General features: G+C 43.2%; 2 protein-coding genes across 2 annotated transcripts in view; both read right to left on the bottom strand.

Annotated features, from left to right (window-relative positions):
• Positions 1 to 18,892, bottom strand: part of LOC128744639 (uncharacterized) — a 379,511-nt gene that overhangs the window by 295,994 nt on the left and 64,625 nt on the right. The window lies entirely within an intron of this gene.
• LOC128740703 (kinesin-like protein GA13060) overlaps positions 1 to 18,892 on the bottom strand; it is a 195,890-nt gene that overhangs the window by 176,661 nt on the left and 337 nt on the right. Inside the window, exons 2-3 of the mRNA XM_053836267.1 lie at positions 18,310 to 18,361; positions 16,642 to 17,909 (exon numbers count right to left, since the gene is read on the bottom strand). Coding sequence (XP_053692242.1) covers positions 16,642 to 17,909; positions 18,310 to 18,361 — 1,320 coding nt within the window. The remainder of the gene's footprint in view (positions 1 to 16,641; positions 17,910 to 18,309; positions 18,362 to 18,892) is intronic.

The raw sequence follows: 18,892 nt of genomic DNA on the forward strand, positions 1-18,892 counted from the left end.
CATTCTATAGCACGTAAAATTTATTAGTGAAACAGCTTTAAAATTGGCAACCTTCCATTAATTAAAACACGTTTAATCTACAAATGAAGCAAACGGGGATTAGATAAAAGGGCAAAAATCTACCAATTGTAAAAAACGTGCTGATCGAGGGAAGTACTCAATTTTAGAACCGAGACAAAATTTAAATTCGGTGTCGCCAAAAGTATGATTGCAGAAAATATTGATTGCATTATACTCGTTGGCTGGTAAATGGCTAGGTAATGCGTACCATCGGTGCCTTGTGCACTGGGCATAAAATAGACCCCACAGTGGTTCACAGCCTCTTACCTAGCAACTCCTACCCCAACCTCCTCGTGGTACCAGCCGGGATACGAGCAACCTCGGGTGGAGATCGGGTAACCAACCCCGGTGGAAACCAAGGTCGTATGCTGACAGGGGGGAGGGCTCCTTCGAGCTACGTTGGCCCTCCGGCGATACTGTGGGGTTGGTTGCGGGCTTTGCAAGCCTGAACCACTAAAAAAAACCAAAGCAATGGACTCCGTAAGTAATAATAATAACTCTAATCGGAACAATCGGCAAAGACCCAGGCGACGAAAACGGACTAACGATTGGAAATTAGGAACATGGAACTGTCGGTCTCTAAATTTCCTCGGAAGTACTCACGTGCTTTCTAAAGAAGTGAAGAGCCGCAAGTTCGACATCGTAGCGCTGCAGGAGGTATGCTGGAAAGGAACGATGGTACGTACGTATAGAGATGGTCATACCATCTACCAGAGCTGCGGCAATACACACGAGCTGGGCACAGCTTTTATAGTGATGGGCGAGATGCAGAAGCGGGTGATCGGGTGGTGGCCGATCAACCCCCGAATGTGCAGATTAAGAATCAAGGGCCGATTCTTCAATATAAGCATAATTAACGTGCACAGCCCTCACCTCGGAAGTACCGATGATGACAAAGACGAATTCTACGCGCAGTTGGAGCGTGAATACGACCGCTGCCCAAGACATGATGTCAAAATTATCATCGGGGACTGTAATGCTCAGGTTGGTCAGGAGGAGGAATTCAAACCGGTGATTGGACGGTTCAGCGCTCACCCGCAAACGAACGAAAACGGCCTAAGACTTGTCGACTTCGCCGCCTCCAAGAACATGGCCATACGTAGTACCTTCTTCCAGCATAACCTCTACCATCGGTACACCTGGAGATCACCCAACCAGACAGAATCACAAATCGACCACGTTCTGATAGATGGTCGGCACTTTTCAGACATTATCGACGTCAGAACCTATCCGGGCGCTAACATTGATTCGGATCACTACCTAGTGATGGTAAGGATACGTCAAAAACTATCTGTTGTGAACAACATACGATACCGCCGCCCGCCACGGTATAATCTAGCGCGACTGAAGCAACCAGAGGTCGCCGAAAACTACGCGTTATCTCTCGAAACCGCGCTGCCGGAAGAGGGAGAGCTGGATGAAGCCCCTCTCGAAGACTGTTGGAATGCCGTGAAAACAGCCATTAACAGCGTAGCGGAGAACGTCCTAGGCAGTGTGGCACCGAATCGACGTAACGAATGGTTTGACGAGGAATGCCAGCAGATATTGGATGAGAAGAACGCAGCGCGGGTACAAATGCTGCGTAGAGCCACCCGTCAGAATGTGGAGCGATACAAACAGAAGCGGAGGCAGCAAACCCGACTCTTCAAGGAAAAGAAGCGCCACCAAGAGGAGAAGGAGTGCGAAGAACTCGAACAGCTGTACCGCTTTCACGACACACGGAAGTTCTATCAGAAACTCAACGGATCTCGCAAAGGCTTCGTGCCGCGGGCCGAAATGTGCAGAGATAAAGATGGAGGTATCTTGACTGATGACCGTGCGGTGATCGAAAGGTGGAAGCAGCACTACGATGAACACCTGAATGGCGTGCAGGCGGAAGACCATGATAGCGAAGGAAGTGACCACATTGGTGCAGCAAGCGACGAAGATGTGCCACCCCCATCGATAAGGGAAGTTAAAGAAGCCATCCAGCGGCTGAAGAACAACAAAGCAGCGGGAAAGGATGGCATTGGAGCGGAACTTATTAAAATGGGCCCGGACAAGTTGGCCGGCTGTCTGCATCAACTGATTGTCAAGATTTGGGATACGGAACGACTACCGGAGGAGTGGAAAGACGGGGTTATCTGCCCTATCTACAAGAAAGGTGATAAGCTGGATTGTGAGAACTACCGAGCCATCACTATCCTGAATGCCGCCTACAAAGTGCTGTCCCAAGTCCTCTTTCATCGACTATCGCCAATAGCCAATAGATTTGTGGGAAGTTACCAGGCCGGCTTCATGGAAGGTCGGTCTACAACAGACCAAATCTTCACCCTGCGGCAGATCCTCCAGAAGTGCCGCGAATTCCGAGTCCCCACGCACCACCTGTTCATCGATTTCAAAGCCGCATATGATAGCGTAAACCGACAAGAGCTATGGAAAATTTTGGACGAAAACGGCTTTCCGGGTAAGCTTACTAGACTTATCATGGCTACGATGGATGGGATCCAGTGCTGTGTGAGAATCTCGGGTGGATTGTCGGACCCATTCGAATCTCGCAGGGGACTTCGACAAGGGGATGGTCTTTCCTGCCTGCTATTCAACATTGCGCTTGAAGGTGTTATAAGGCGAGCGGCGATCGAAATGCGGGGCACGATTTTCAATAAATCCAGTCAATTTATCTGCTTTGCTGACGACGTGGATGCTGTCGGCAGAACATTTGAGGCGGTGGAAGATCAGTACACCAGACTGAAACGCGAAGCAGAGAAGATTGGATTGCAGATAAATACGTCTAAAACGAAGTATATGCTGGCGGGCGGGACCGAGCGCGACAGGGCTCGCTTGGGCAGCACCGTGGTAATCGACGGGGATGAGTTCGAGGTAGTCGACGAGTTCGTATACCTTGGCTCGCTGGCAACAGAGGACAACAATACCAGCCGTGAGATTAAAAGACGTATTATCAGCGGAAGTCGGGCCTACTACGGACTCCACAAACACTTGCGGTCGAACAATCTGAGCCCCCGTACAAAGTGCACACTGTACAAAACGCTAATTAGACCGGTTGTCCTCTACGGGCACGAAACGTGGACATTGCTAGAAGAGGACCTACGAGCACTCGGAGTTTTCGAACGGCGGGTGCTAAGAACCATCTTTGGCGGAGTGCAAGAGAACGGTGTATGGAGGCGAAGAATGAACCACGAGCTCGCGCGTCTCTACGGCGAACCAAATATTCAGAAAGTGGTTAAAGCTGGACGGATACGTTGGGCAGGACATGTTGCTAGAATGCCGGACAACTATCCTGCAAAAATGGTTTTCGCATCAAATCCGGTAGGAACAAGACGAAGAGGGGCACAGCGAGCGAGGTGGCAAGACCAGGAGGAGCGAGATCTGGCGAGCACTGGGTGCCCGCGGAACTGGAGATCAGTTGCCATGGACCGAAACAGATGGAGAAATTATACTGCGCAGGCCTTGTCATAAGACGTTAGGCCAATTAAGTAAGTATTATACTCGTTGAACTCGTTGGACCACAACTACAAAAACATCCTTCGTTTTAGTAAATCGGACAAACTCTAAGATTAGCTATTTGTTTGAAATCGAACCAATGCAATACCAAATCTTTGGATATTGGAGATTTCGACGGCTTTTTTGCAACCCAGTCCCTTGAAAAAATTAGAATACTTTTGAAATACTTTAAATAAGATACTTTACAGAAAATGTCTAAAGCTACTTCAACTAAATTTTTAAAGAACCTGAATTTGAGGAGTTCAATATTTATGTTACTTTATATTGGAATATTTCAGGTCGCGTTTGTAAATCAACTTAACGTCAAAATCATGGAACAACAAATTCCACATAAACCATATTTTGATTAATTCTGGCTGTTTTTTACCATCAAACTTTGAATGTGTCCTTGATAAAACATTAGACTGTTTAAGAAATCACGTTACATTACTTCTCTGTGATTCAGATATCACCCCACACCTGACTCGGAAAGGGTTTTAGCTACCATTCTCGTAAGAAACTCCGCAAGAAATAAATGTAGGAATAAGAGTACCATGCTGTATCAATATCCGGACACGTAAGCAGGTCATATGTTTAATATGCTCCGTAAACAATAATTCCGCAACATTCTAGTAACTGCTTTGTACTATAATCAAATATAAAGCTTAAATTTGCAATAACACGTCAATTTTACAACGAAAACTCAATCAAATACATTAAAATAAGAGAAATAAATTTGCTTGTCTTGTTCATAAATCCGGACACCTCACATCTCAGAGAATCAATATCCGGACACTTTTGAATCGTTTGTGCGTACGGAACTTGTGCGTGTCAAAAACTCCCTCGCCAAGCGTAAAGCGGATATAAAATAAAACTAATTAACACAGTTGTTACAATGTGTTTGTGTTGACCGATATGTGACTAATTCCAGTCATAAATGGATTACTGCAACTGATGCAGAACAAGGGCTGCAACTAGCGACAACAAGTTAACCATTCTACAATATGGAGTAATGCAACATTGTATTGCGTTTTGGATAACAGTTGACTAAAGTGCTGAAAATAGCAAATTAACAGTGTGTAATGTTTTGAAAAGTTATAAGGAGAACTCAGGTGTGGTAAGGTAGCGAAGGTTTTTTAAGATAACCGAAACTAGGTATCGAGAGCTGAAGAGAAAGATTTGCTGATATGTAAAGTTCATTCCAGGCATCTCCATCCGGGATACGGCTAGAAGGTACAATGTCAACTATCAAACCGCGCGGTATATCCTCGCTCGAGAAAAGTATAGGTCCTACAATGCAGCTAACATCCGAACATCGATACATGAAGCAGAATTTGAGAATTTGAAGCGTGCTAGGTGTTTGTACGAGCAAGTTTTGACGAAATTCCACGGATGTATTTTGATAGAAAACAAAACCTACGTGAAAATGTATTTTAAGCAACTTCTCGATTAAAAATTGTCCGGAGTTTCGACCCATTGAAAAATTTTGGGCAATTGTTTTATATTCGCCTTCATACAGGGCTGTCATTTGTTTCGAGCACTGATCGGAACTTGCGTGCAAGAACAAATGCCGAAGGAGTGATTGGATGTCCTCATTTGCTCTATTTATAAATAAGAACATCAACTTGAGTATAAAAACTATCAAGCCATTACATTGCTCAATTCTGCCTACAAGGTGCGTATTCTGTTCTGTAAATTGAGACCATTAGCGGAATCCTTGGTCGACAAGTACCAAGCTGGTTTTGCTTGCAAACTCAACATTTGTTTGTGGACTTTAAAGCGGTGTACGATTCAGTCAAATGAAATGAGCTGTGGCAGAAAATGGTTTTCCGATGAAGCTATTTACACTAATTCGCGCAACTCTGGATGGGTCAAAATCATGCAACAAAATAGTAGGTGAGACCTCAGCCGATTTCATGACGTTGAATGGACTGAAGCAAGGGGATTCACTCTCTAACCTGCTATTCAACATTGCCTTGATAGGTGCAATACGAAGACCAAACGTGGAAAGGAAAGGGGCTATAATCACTATATATTACATGGTTCGTGATTTTGCGGATGACGTCGATGGCATCGGAATCAACCGTACAGCAGTGGCCTTTAGACCTTTCAGAAGGGAAGCAACGAGATTGGGATTTACCAATCACACCGCCACAACAAATCATGGTTGCTGGCAGGGAACGTGGGAATCCAAATGGTGTTGATGCCAAGGTTCAGCTGGACGTTATGAAGCAGTGAAGGAATTCGTATACCTTGGTACACTCGTAACATGTGACAACGATGTAAGCCGTGAAGTAAAACGACAAATTGCAGCTGCGAAGCGGGTTTTCTACGGATTACGTAGCCAGCTGCCTAAACTGCCGCTCTACAAAACAGAAATCCTCCCGGTGGCCCTCTACGGGCCCGAATCATGGACGCTAAAGGAAGTTGATCGACGAGTACTTGGAGATTTTGAGAGCAAATTCTGCTACCTATACTTGGTGGTAAAATAGAAAATGAAGTGGTATTATTAAGCTCATATCAAAAATCCAATTTGGATATTTCCACTAAGCTTCTCACCAAGACAATTCCTAGATACTTACTTACCTACTTATTCAGCCGAGAGCCGGGGTGGCTCTTGCCGTATCAAGAATTCCTCTCCATTGCACTCGGTCCTGGGCTACTCGTCGCCAATTCGTTGCGCGTCTCGACACACGCAAGTCGGCTTCAACCTAGTCGAGCCATCGTGCACGTTGAGCCCCTCTATTCCTGGTGCCGGTGGTGTTCTTGAAGAGAACGGGTTTCACTACACAGTCGTCCGGCCTCCTTGCGACGTGGCTGGCCCACCGTAGTCTTCCAACTTTCGCCAGGTGTACGATGGGATTCTCTCCAAGCAGTGCCTGTAGCTCGTGATTCATACGTCTCCGTCACTCTCCGCTTTCCGTTTGCACTCCGCCAAAAATAGTCCGCAACACCTTTCGTTCAAAAACGGCAAGTGCACGTATGTCTTCCGTAAGCAAAGTTACCGTTTCAAGTCCGTAGAGGACTACCGGTCTTATTAGCGTTTTGTACATCGTTAGCTTTATGCGGCGGCGTATGCTCCTAGTCTGAAACGTCTTGCGGAGGGAAAAGTAGGCTCGATTTCCAGCTTGAATGCGTCGTTGGATCTCCTTACTCGTGTTATTGTCGGCGGTGACCAGAGATCCCAAATATACGAACTCATCAACCACTTCTAGTTCATCGCCGTCAATAGTCACTGTCCGTGGGAGGTAAACGGTACTTTCTCGGGAGCCTCTTCCTACCATATATTTGGTTTCGACGCATTAATTTGTAACCCCATCCTCCTAGCCTCCGTTCTTAGTCTGGCGTAGATTGCCTCCGCCGTCCCATGGTTTCTAGTAATGATGTCGAGGTCATCTGCAAAGGCTAGGAGTTGGCTACTTTTGCTGAAGATCGTTCCTCTCTTTTCGATGCCCGCTCGCCGTGTCACACCTTCAATAGCGATATTGAATAACATACAGGACAGTCCATCCCTTGCCGTAACCCTCTGCGTGATTCGAAAGGACTTGAGAGTGTCCCGAAACGCGCACGTAACACATCACTCGTTCCAGAGTAGCTTTGATCAGCCGCGTCAGTTTGTCCGGAAAGCCGTACTCGTGCATTATCTGCCATAGCTGTTCTCGTTCAACTGTATCGTAAGCTGCCCTGAAATCCACGAAAATATGATGCGTGAGCACGTTGTACTCTCGACGTTTCTGAAGGATTTGTCGGAGAGTAAAAATTTGATCCGTAATAGCACGGGCCCCCATAAAGCCCGCCTGATACTGCCCTACGAAATCTCTTGCTATTGGGGATAGACGACGCAACAAAATCTGGGAGAGCACCTTGTAGGCGGCGTTGACCACCGTTATGCCGCGGTAGTTACAGCAGTCTAGCCGATCGCCCTTTTTGTAGATGGGACAGACTACGCCTTCCATCCACTCCTCCGGTAGTTTCTTTTCTTCCCAAATCCTTGAAATCAGCCAGTGAAGTGCCGTTGCTAGCGGTTCTTGGCCATTTTTGTAGAGCTCTGCCGGGAGTCGGTCCTTTCCGGCGGCTCTATTATTCTTCAGCAGACCGATTTCTCGCCGGATCTCTTCGAGATCGGGAGCCGGTACGCTGTTGTCGTTTGCAGGTACTCCGAGGTTAACTTCCATTGCGTCTCCTGCTGCTATATCGACGTTGAGGAGCTCGTCGAAGAACTGCTTCCACCTGTCGAACACCTCGCGCTCGTTTATGATTAGATCCCCTCCTTCGTCCCTACACATGTCAGGTTTTAGTATGTGGGGCTTGCGAGTTTGGTTCACCTTCGCGTAAAACTTGCGGGTGTCATAAGCCCGGAATAGTTGTTCTAGCTCCTCACGATCTCTGTCCTCCTTCTGGCGCTTTTTCCTCCTCAGGATCGAGGTCAACTCATTCCTCGCTCGTCGATACTTGGCCAAATTTTCTCTCGTGGATATGCTCAGATAGTTTTCCTAAGCTCTTTTTTTCCACTCGATCGCTTCTTGGCATTCCCGTCAAACCAATCATTTCGTGCATTCGAGGTTTCCACACCTAGCACCGCGGTTGCGATCTCGTTGACGGCCGAGCCTATCCTACTCCATCCTGCTCCACAGAGGAAGGCAGAGCTTTATCCAGTACAATTCCTAGATATCTATTCCTATAAAAATGGATTTTTGTCTGTCTGTCGGGATGTTCCTTATAGAATCGAAAACTACTAAACCAATCGGCGTGAAAATTTGCATGTAGAGATTTTTGGGGCCAGGGAAGATTCTTATGATGGTTAGAGACCTCTCTCCTACTAAGAGGGGGGGAGGACTCCCATACAAATGAAACACAAATTGCTGCATAACTCGAGAACTAATCAAGGAAATGGAACAAAATTTGGCATATGGGTGTTTTGGAGACAAGAATTTTTTCTATATTGAATTGAGACCCCTCCCCTCTTTAGAAGGGGAATTATGACTCCTCTTCCCTTTAAGAGGGGGAGCTCCCATACAAATTAAATACAAATTTCCTCAAAACTCCAGAGCTAATCAAGCAAATGGAACCAAATTTAGCATATGGGTGTTTTTGTAGGCAAATTTTTTTCTATGGTGAAATGAGATCCCTCCCCGCTTTAGGAGGGGAATTATGAACGCTCTCCCCTTCCGTAGTGTATTCGGTATTCGGTATGGTATTCGGCGCAATTTTTTGTGAATATTTAAATGCTATCTGCTTTATTTTATCAGGCTTAGAAATGGGGGGAGTTGTTTCCTATTTTACTGTGAGGAAAATTTGTATATTAAAACACCCATTAACCCCTCAGAAACTTGCAAAACTCGTGATTGTGATAAAGGTCATCCGACATTCAGGATTTATGTATAACACAGTTTAATTTGTGGCAATACGAAGTTTGTCGGATCAGTTAGTGTATTACTAAAATGTAACGAAAACTAAATGTATGGGTAGTAACGCCTAAATGTATGGGTTGCAAGTTATTATTATAAACAAATAGCTAATTTTTAAAATATGCTTTAAACTGGCATTAGAAACTCTCTCACTGCTTTCCTTTATTAGCCATTAAAATGAAATATCACTTCATTCCATTATAAATTTTCTCTTTCTCCAGTTGTCGTGTTACATATGGAAGGCTAATAAATTTTCCGAACCCTATCCGCACTTGTCTAAAAGTTTAAAAGTCCACCGCGCCTAGTCAGTACAAGTGAGGCAGAATTTCCATTGTTAGGCGTCTTCCTGTTTACGATGTACTTTACGGAGCCAGCGGGAAATTTCCTCGGAAAACCGACAGTAAATCGAAAGCTATAGGAAGCCCGTAAAACCACTCAAGCAGTGCGTAAGCGATTTTCTTCGGCCCTTCATCAGCCTTCGTCGACTACCTTCGAACCGTTTGATTTAGCACTAGCTGAACATCCTCCGATTCATTTATAAACACAGTTCCGAAGCCGTCGTCAGTGTCATTTCAAACCGCACCGTTCCCCTTCCTAGAAAACAATTTCACAAAGCATACCATCGCACCAGCGCACTGCTCTGCTGGATACCGCGGTGAGCCATTGAAAAGATCAAAGGTATTAAATTAACACAATTAAAATCAAATTTATTGCCTACTAATGCGCACTCATAATGAGGCGTTTCCTACGACACCACGGGCCGCGCGCCGGTGTGGAGGGCCGGCACTTTTCTTCTACGGTAAACACACAATGGTTTCTCCTTAACAATGCACCCGAACCGCAGCGCAATGCTCTCGAGGGAAAAGGGTTGCGGAAAAACTAATCCTTTCGGCCAGCCAGCGCTACTTTGCGGTACTTTGCTTGCGCTTGACAATGGTGTAGAGTTTCCCAGCGGGAATCGTTTTTCATACCCCGAGATGCGTAATGAGAATAGCAGCTAAGCAGAAAAAGATGCGTTGATTCTTGGAAGGAAAAGATGAAAACCAAATATTTACCAGCTGTCGGCTGCAGTGACTTCAGACGGTCATATATAGTCTAGAAAATAATTGTACATTCAAATAACTCTGGAATGGGTTACAGAAAAGTGTTGCTAAAGCATAAACAATGTAAAAGTCAAAAGGAGTAAATGTCTTAACATAAATAAATAACTAACGTTAATTGAATGGTGCAACCTTTCTTCCCACATTCCCAGAACATCTTAAACATGTGAAAGCCATCGTTGCGAAAATAGTCTACTTATCCAGTCACAGTAGAACTTTATTAAGTAAGTGCTAATAACTGGAAAACAAAGAAATGGCAACCATAAATCATATGCTTTTTAATTTCACGGCGGCGTCCTCCGTCTCATAAGGGAATAACGCACCATGCAGTAGTAGTAGCAGTAGCAGCAGCAGCAGTAATGGCAAGCACTTACAGCCGGAAACCCGGAAAGTGAGTATTTTTACGGTCGTTTCGTCTCGGAGAAGAGCCGCGAGTTTTTTTTGTTTGTCCTGCCTCCCGGGATGTGCTGGCAAAATTTATATATGTTCTATCCCGACGCGCATCTCATAAAGCAGACACAATTAACAACATTTATCATCTCGTGCCAGGGCTGTTTGTTTCCCATTTCACACTTGACTTAATTCAACGTGAATTAATATTTCCCACTCTGCGCCATATATGCGCGGTTTTCGGATTGACTGGTTCTTAATATTTTTCCACAATCGATAACTTTTCCCGTTTTTCTGTGCGTTTTCTGCACGCAAAACGACAGAGAACGGAGAAAAGCCGAGCACAAAAAATATTTTACTGCTGGAAGTCAAAAGAGCAGACAATAAATTCACTAGCATTTTGTTGTGACATTCATAGAATATTTTAACGACGACATTCCGGCAAAGTTTGAAAACAAACCGACACTGGCGATGGGTCGCATTACGAATCGCAGTGCTTGACAACGCAACGGCGGTGTTGCGACCTGCGTCGGGAAAGCCTGCATGCATATACTACGGTAGTTGGGGTCAGAAGGTGGAAGAAGCTGGAAAAGAGTAGACAGCAGGCATTTCGAAATTGCTGTTTTACATCTCATTCCATAAGTGGAATGAATTCATATTCTTGTTGTGTGTTTTTTTTTTTTGTTCGATCGAGTTTTCGTTTTCTATGGAATGATTTAATTTTCCATTATTTTTTTACATTTTTGAACCACCAACCAAACTTTTACGGTAATTCCCAGTTACCTTTATTGAAGGAAAAATATTGTTTGAAATGGATTTATTTTGCAATTTATCGATGGTTTATATCGCTTCAATATCGAATGCTAACAATACCGCATAATTGTCATAACATGAAGCAACGAGGAGTAATTCAAAGGTTTTGAGTGATTTTAATATTAATTTTTGGGGGTAGACTTATATTTTTGTCAACGCATATTTGTACACATTAAAGAAGTCATGTAACAAAAATGGCAAACTTGTTAACGACAGCGCTGAGAAGGCGATTTGTAGCAGATTTGAAGATAACAGTCCTGCCACTACACTTGATGCTTTGTTCGTACCACCAGCTGCAGCGCGGAGTGAAGAAGTTGGACATCATGAGGCACTTCCTCCAGATATGGCCGATCGAGCATATCCCAAGTAACAATTCAAAGTTTTATTACATTCCTATAGTGGTTTTAATGAGGGTATGAAATGGGGAAGGCAACTAGGAAGAAGCGCCCAACATAGCTCTAGCCATCCCAAGCCCCTACCTAGCGCCTCCACGTGGCCATACCTGGAAATACTTCAATTTGTATAATTGAGTAGCCAGGCTAGGAGGTGCGGGGTCGTGCGGTTTTCAGTTCCTAACCTTACAAATGTAGTTTTAGGCAACCATTAAACCACACGACTTTAATTTCAAGTATCATATGATTTATACTAATTTTTTGGTAAACTAATCTATTTTCAGAGAGCGAAATAAGGCGCTATATCCTTGGCCAATTGCAGCCTGGCTTCTGGTCTAAATGCCATTAGTTCATCCCTGAGGGTCCGGAGTATCACTTAACCCTTATTAGCAAAGATACTCCCAACGACTGTAAATAACTCATTATCTATGTATATGGGAAGCGTTTGGTACGGGAGGTCCACGCTTTCTTCCTTCCCTTGATTTCAAGGAGTTTGATGGAATTAGGTATTTTTTCTAGTTCCACTTGATTCCTTGGAATTCTCTCTGCGGTACATGCTGCGCAGTTGGCCTGGCCGTTGACAAGAAAAATGATTGATTCAAGTAATCGTCATTTTCCAGGATGCCTTCCAGAATTGGCTGCGTTAGTGTGAGATTAGAGATTAGATTAGAGATTCCTATAGTGGTTTTAATGACTAATTTCATAAAGCCGCTAATAAAACTATGAGCTCCACCAGAACTTTCTGATGACCGCTTTAAAACTGCCTTCTGACCAAGTGGCCCACTCCTCAGAATGTTTTTATAACCTCTACTACACTTACCTTCCGATCCATGCACTTTGAATTCACTAAAAAGTGATTATCAAAGCATTTTATTGAAATTAAGCAACTGACTTTATTTTTTAAATTCGTCGTACCGTTTTGAAATCCGTCCATCAAAATGTTTCATCGTCCGAACTAAAAATCACAACAATGTTTACGAAATTAGCGCGCATGTATTTGTATAAGACGGCATGACAAATGTTATTCTGCAAAATTTCTGCTGGTCGTGCAAGTTTTCACAGTCTGCCACAAAAGACGATCATTAAGACTGTCGCAGTGGCCCTTTAACCCAATGCCCTTCTGGCATACAAAAAAAAAGTTTTCCCAGCTGCAGAATAACGACAATGCGTTGCGTGAGCTATTTTCATTTTATGAATGACGGAAATTGAAACGATTAGTTCACATTTTCTTCTTCGTCGCACGAAAAAACGTAGGAAATTTGGCTGCTAGGAAGTCTTTGATGAAAAAAAGCATTCAAATAGATCTCAGCTCACTTTGATTGATCGTGTATGATAGTCAACAAACTAAAATATTAGGGAATAACTTGATTCGTATTGTGTGTCATAAAAACGCTGATATTTTTAATAAGATGTGTTGGATAGGACGGGAATAGACAATAACGACGAAGCAGTAACATACCGTATAACTAACAGATTTATTACGGTTTGACAAGTAACCGTAATAAGATCAATTTCGATTGGTGCGCAACACGTATGGTAAGTTTATAAGAGTATAAGAGTTTATAAGAGAGCTGCGAAGTCTGTCGTATAAAAACAGAAGGTCAAGTTTCGATAACGGAATGTAACACCTAGACTTTGCTTTTTTTATACGCAACCACAATAAATTTGATTTATCAACAGTTTTATTATGGTTGTATAGCTAGCTACAATACAATTTTGATTCGTATCCTTTTGGTATTGCGTAATACCATAATAAAATCAGAGGTAATGATTAATACCGCAATAAAACCTACATTAAATTCATGTAAAACCAAGTGGCTTTAGAATTATTACTTGAGATACAGCATCCTTCTCACCTCTGGAGAAAGGTTAACTGCAGTCTGCTCAGAAGCTGAAATGGGACACTGAAAGCAAGGTGCCTAACGCAAGGCTTAGCCCCCCTGGTTCCGCCAATTGTGATATTATTTCTGACCAATTCAGTATAAAAACGGCAAGGTAAAGTTTGAATAATTTTCTAATTTTCATGCAACTTTAGCGATTTAGCCATTAGCGTTCCTGAAGATTTATTTTTAGCGTTTTTTGCTTAACTCCCCTAGGAAAATGGCCGCACGGAATGTTAAGATTTTCTTCGGATAACCTGCTTTCTGAAAATGGACTCGAATGGACTTGCATTGGGTTTTGTGCGTCAAGGATTAGTATAATAATCACGAATCAATCGGCAGATAAAACTAAAATGACCCACACTCTTAAATGATTCTACCTGTAAATTGGTCGGATTTAGTTAAAGTTAGGTTGAAACTACTCAAAATGCCCTTAAAGTGTACAAACTCAGATTTTGAGTAGTTTTTCAACCAAAAAATTGGTAGTAGGAACTTAAAATTGCGTTATTTGTCATAGAGAATAATTCAATTATCGGTAGCAAGTAGCCAAAATTGGTTGAAATTTTTACCCAAAGTTTGAGTTTGTACACTTTAAGGGAATTTTGAGTAGTTTCAACCTAGCTTTAACTAAATCCGACCTATTTACAGGTAGAATCATTTAAGAGTGCATAATTGTGTGTGACCCATGATTGCGGACTGACTGTATTTCATATTGTCAAAAACAAAACCTTTGACTAGAGTGACTATATGTAGAGTGGCGACACTGTTAAAATTAGAATGACAATTATCTGTCAGTGCCATTCCGATCGAGCAAACGACCTATCAAACGCATGAGTAGAAAAGAGAAGGAAAATACGCATTGCATACATAAAGGATGACATGTCGCCACTCTGTATATAATCACTCTATAATCATTCACTTTGCTAGATTTGAAATGTTACTGCCGCTCTATTTGCACCATTCTATTGCAAATGTGTTTTACCCAAAACTTGGTAGAAAATTTTTGAAAATAAAGCAAGCACAACCGTAGCCAGAGAAGTTTCTTGGGGGGGTTTTACAAGAAGAAATCTCATATAGCCTAACCGTTTTATTCAGGAAATGGGGATTTTCAGTTAAAAATTATTTTGGTTGAAATGGAGTGTTCTTCATCTGACAAAAAATTAACTTGAGATAATAGAAGACAAATGTTACAATTTTGGCCTCCTAGTTGGCATTGAAGTACGTTGCATGTTCGAATCTCGGCTGGAAGAGGCTGGTACAGTCCAGAGTCTTTTCGAGACGCGACGATGGTGCTACAGACAGCTTATCCTGCATGATTTTTAATATCACTCTTAAGGTGATCGGTCGAACAGATATCGAAACGAGAGGCCTTTTCAGAGAGAGATGTTCAAGAAAGGTAGCAACTTCCTTGGCTACGCAGGTGCCTTAGATATTAAAGACAGAAAATTTGCCACGGCGGAGACCAGCTGCGCTAGATTAAAAGCGGAGGGTTGAAGGATTGGGATTGAAATAAACGTGTTGAAGACCAAATACATGAATGATAGGGGTTCTAATGAGACGAACGTGCCTTTTGCGCGGACGGTAATCTTTGATGGCGACAAACAAGAAGTAGTAGTTGAGTTCGTGCATGTGGGATCGCTGACAGCCGCGGACAACAACACAAATCAGGAGATCCTGCACCATATTCAAGCAGTGCATCGAGCCTACCCTTGCTAACACTCCAAGAATCCTGCTTTTAGAATATAGAGGATTCTTATTTCATAGTGCAGGCGATTCCTTTACCGAGTTATAGGCATGCCGTGGATTCAACTCTTGGATTCTCATATATGAATCCTAGTTCTATAAGCGAGGCATTCAGTGCGAATCTCTACACAATTCCTTCATACGATTCCAGCGCTAAAAATCCTAGAGAATCTGTGCGAATCTTTTTGATTCGTCCGAGTACTTTACCCTTTGCAAAACGCTGCGATTAACATGCGACCCTGACAATGTACAAACCCCCAATTAGATCGACAGACCGTGCTCACGGAGGACTTACGCGCCATTGCGAACGACATTTAGCGGAGTACAAGCTGAAAACGAAGAGTAGCGGGGCTGCATGAATCAATCGTACAGGCGCTGCTTGGGGAAATTACCAACCGACAATTTTTTTTTGTATGCCAGAAGGGCATTGGGTTAAAAGGCCACTGCGACAGTCTTAATGATCGTCTTTTGTGGCAGGCTCCGATTGCAATTACATTTGTCGAATGTCGGTAAACTACAATGAACCGAGCAATCAACCGATTTTAATTCTGCTTGCATCTTTCTAAGATACTAACATTTGATAACGGCCTATTTTTAACACAAAATTTAATATAAGTATAGAAGAAAAGTAGATAGCCAGTTTCTTTTTCCACCAAAAGTTGCGTCTTATTGAGCCTCAAAAGTCATCTAAAGAAGTATTTTGCAAGAAATGCAAAATAAAAAAAGTTATGGAGAAAAATCGCAAAATAGCAGAGTCACCCTAACTTGATTCAGGAAAAACGCCCTAATATGGAAACGGTTCGAGATAGAGGAATTCCATCTTCTGCAATATTACTCAAAATACTTCAATCAATAAAATTGTTTGAGTGAATATCGCTCTATTTTGTTACGTTTTGAAGATAATTTCTCGATCTTGGTTAATTTAAATCAAGATTTTGTTGAGCATGTTGACGAATGTTGAGCATAGATGGTGCTTGTGTTTTAGAAAAATGTGCGTGACGATATTTCTTCTTCAAACAGTTATGTCTGTTTGTCGGTGATTAAATCGTCTTTGCTTGAAAGGTTAAGAAATCGTGGTCATTTTCAACTAAGAAAGCTAGCACAGGCGAAATCGCCGACTTATTAGCACCACTTTTCCTGACGCTCGCATTTTTAGACTTTTTGGAATGACTTCCTGCTTTCTATGACTTCTCTACTTTGACGTAGTGCTACGTCAACAAAAACACATTACAAGTTATTTGATTCTACTGAATAAAATCTGCCTAACAAGATTTCATTTAAAACAACCCGAATATGAAAGCTCGACCTACAACTCAAAACTGTCAACTCAAAACCAATGACAACGGCAATGACAATGCATCAATAATGGACTCACCTTTCGATGTATGCCGCCGTCGCCAGGGCTTTCGCCGTCTCCAGGGCGATGTTGATCTTGTCCGCAGTAATGAGTAATTTATGAGCAGCAGCTCCACCGTTGGCACCGATGCCACCGTAGACGGGGATGGCCGATCCGCCGATGCCACCGGTGGGTTTTTCCGCAATCGGTGAAAGCCCACCACCACCACCACCAGCGGCACCGCAGCCACCGCTGAGACCGGAGGCGGCGGGACTTTTGGCGGTCCGCAGAACGTCCGAGCTAGACAGTCGGTAGGACGAAACGATGCTCGTGTTTCGCTTATAATTCGCAGGCACATTTTGAATGGCTGAAGCCTGTAGTTTGTTCGGGTTCGCAAACAAGCTAGTGTCCACCGGAAGCGACTTGGGACGAGGCTGCAGTGGAGGTGACGGTCTCACGTACTGTTCCACCCTGGAGCCTCGCTTGCCGGCGGGATCGATTTTTTCGTAGATATGATAATTGCTGTGAATCGATTCATATAAATTGTCGCAGTCGTCCCCTCTGGACGATTTATTGGAATGATTTTGCTGTTGCTGATGTCCCCCCATCGACCCCGATGATGGTTTCGTAATGACTAACCGGCGAATTTCTCGGCTGGTTCCGGCCAGCGCTGGAAACTGATTGTTCGCCGCCGTTTCGAAACCATCAAACACTGTCTGACTCAACAAGTGCTTCTCGTAAATTTCGTTTAGCAATTTAGGCGACATTTTGCAAAATTGAAGCTGCGACTGCTGTTTTGGCGAGCGACTGGCCAGGACTGCACTGGCTTTGCTTTGATTCGTCCCGGCCGTCGGGCACCTTTGATTCGTGCCCTGCTTTGAAATGTTTTGTTGTAGATAATCAGCCTTTTGTGACAGAGCCATATCAAGATTCTGTTGTTGTTGGTGATATTGAGTCTGTACCTGCACCTTGCGAACCAGTTGTTGTTGTTGCTGTTGATGCTGCTGCTGATGGTGGCGTCCATAAAGCGGTGTTGAATTAGCATATGGATCAGGTATTTGGACAGGCAGCGGCAGCACTACAGCAGCCGGTTGATTAAATATTCCGGCATTGTTCTCATTCATTGAGTCAATCTTTCCCGTTCCGAGGACACTGAAACTTGCGCTATCTGGACGACAGTGAACGGTACCGGCATATTTTTGCTGCTGTTGCTGCTGTTGGTGATGTATTCGATCCGCCTTCAGTTGTGAACCTGTCCGCCGAATGGCTGCCGCCGTACCGATCTGCCGGGGACGATGTACAGAGGCCTGCGAGAATTTATATTAATTAAACGCGTTCTTCTTGAATGTTGCTAATGGATTGGTATTCACCAGACGAGTAATATAAAATATAACGAATTGCTTCTCTTGTATAATCCTTTTCCATGGGCAGCGAGTTTGGTTGACTGTTGATTAAACGCCATTTTTTTTAAATAATGAGAAGAATAATGATTGTAACGGAAAGTAGTTAACTAATTTGTCAATGAAAAGTAAAGGCGTTATAACTAACTTGTTTAATTCAATAAGACCTCCCAACAGCTTTGAACGATTTAAAAAATAAGAAGTTTGCTTAACTTTGGCAATAAACTGGCAATAAAAAAAAATCAAACCATCTCATCGCAGTTGAATACCATCCTAGCTGTTAGTTTTCATTCCCTAAAATACTCACGAATGTAGACTGCATCGTGTATTCCGCCTTTAGCGTGCCAATGCTTTTGCTCCTGGAAACGAAAATGCACCGTTCGTCCGTCCGACCGTATCAACAACGACGGCAAACGATGCCGAGACGGTGTAGAGAAACAGGAAAAATTAGTGTCCGTGACTGGTTTCGATAGTCGCTATGTGCTAGTATAAAGCTAAGGTCGCTATGCTTCTAATGATTTTATACTGCTTATTTCGCCGTCTCTGCACTGGTAGGTAAATACTTACTACTTGCTACGAAAGCTCTACCAACCAGCGGCAGCGACTAGATTCGAGAGGATGCGATTAAATTAAATTTAAGCCTACATGTTATGCAACCAACATTGCAGTGGTTGCGATGTTTTAAAGCGACTTCAGCCACGCAAGCTTAAATTTTCTGTGCTTCTTTATGCTTCCTCATTCTGTCTCTATGCTCTTCTTTAGTAAAGCGTATAGTTACTATATATATAGTTCATAGAACTAGTCATTTTCAACACCCGCCAGTGATTATTTCTCGTAAAAACCTGCACATTTCACCATAATTTCAAATTTAATTTCATAAATCAGGCATG

This window comes from Sabethes cyaneus, chromosome 3 (assembly GCF_943734655.1).
Source record: "Sabethes cyaneus chromosome 3, idSabCyanKW18_F2, whole genome shotgun sequence".
In the NCBI taxonomy this organism is placed as follows: domain Eukaryota; kingdom Metazoa; phylum Arthropoda; class Insecta; order Diptera; family Culicidae; genus Sabethes; species Sabethes cyaneus.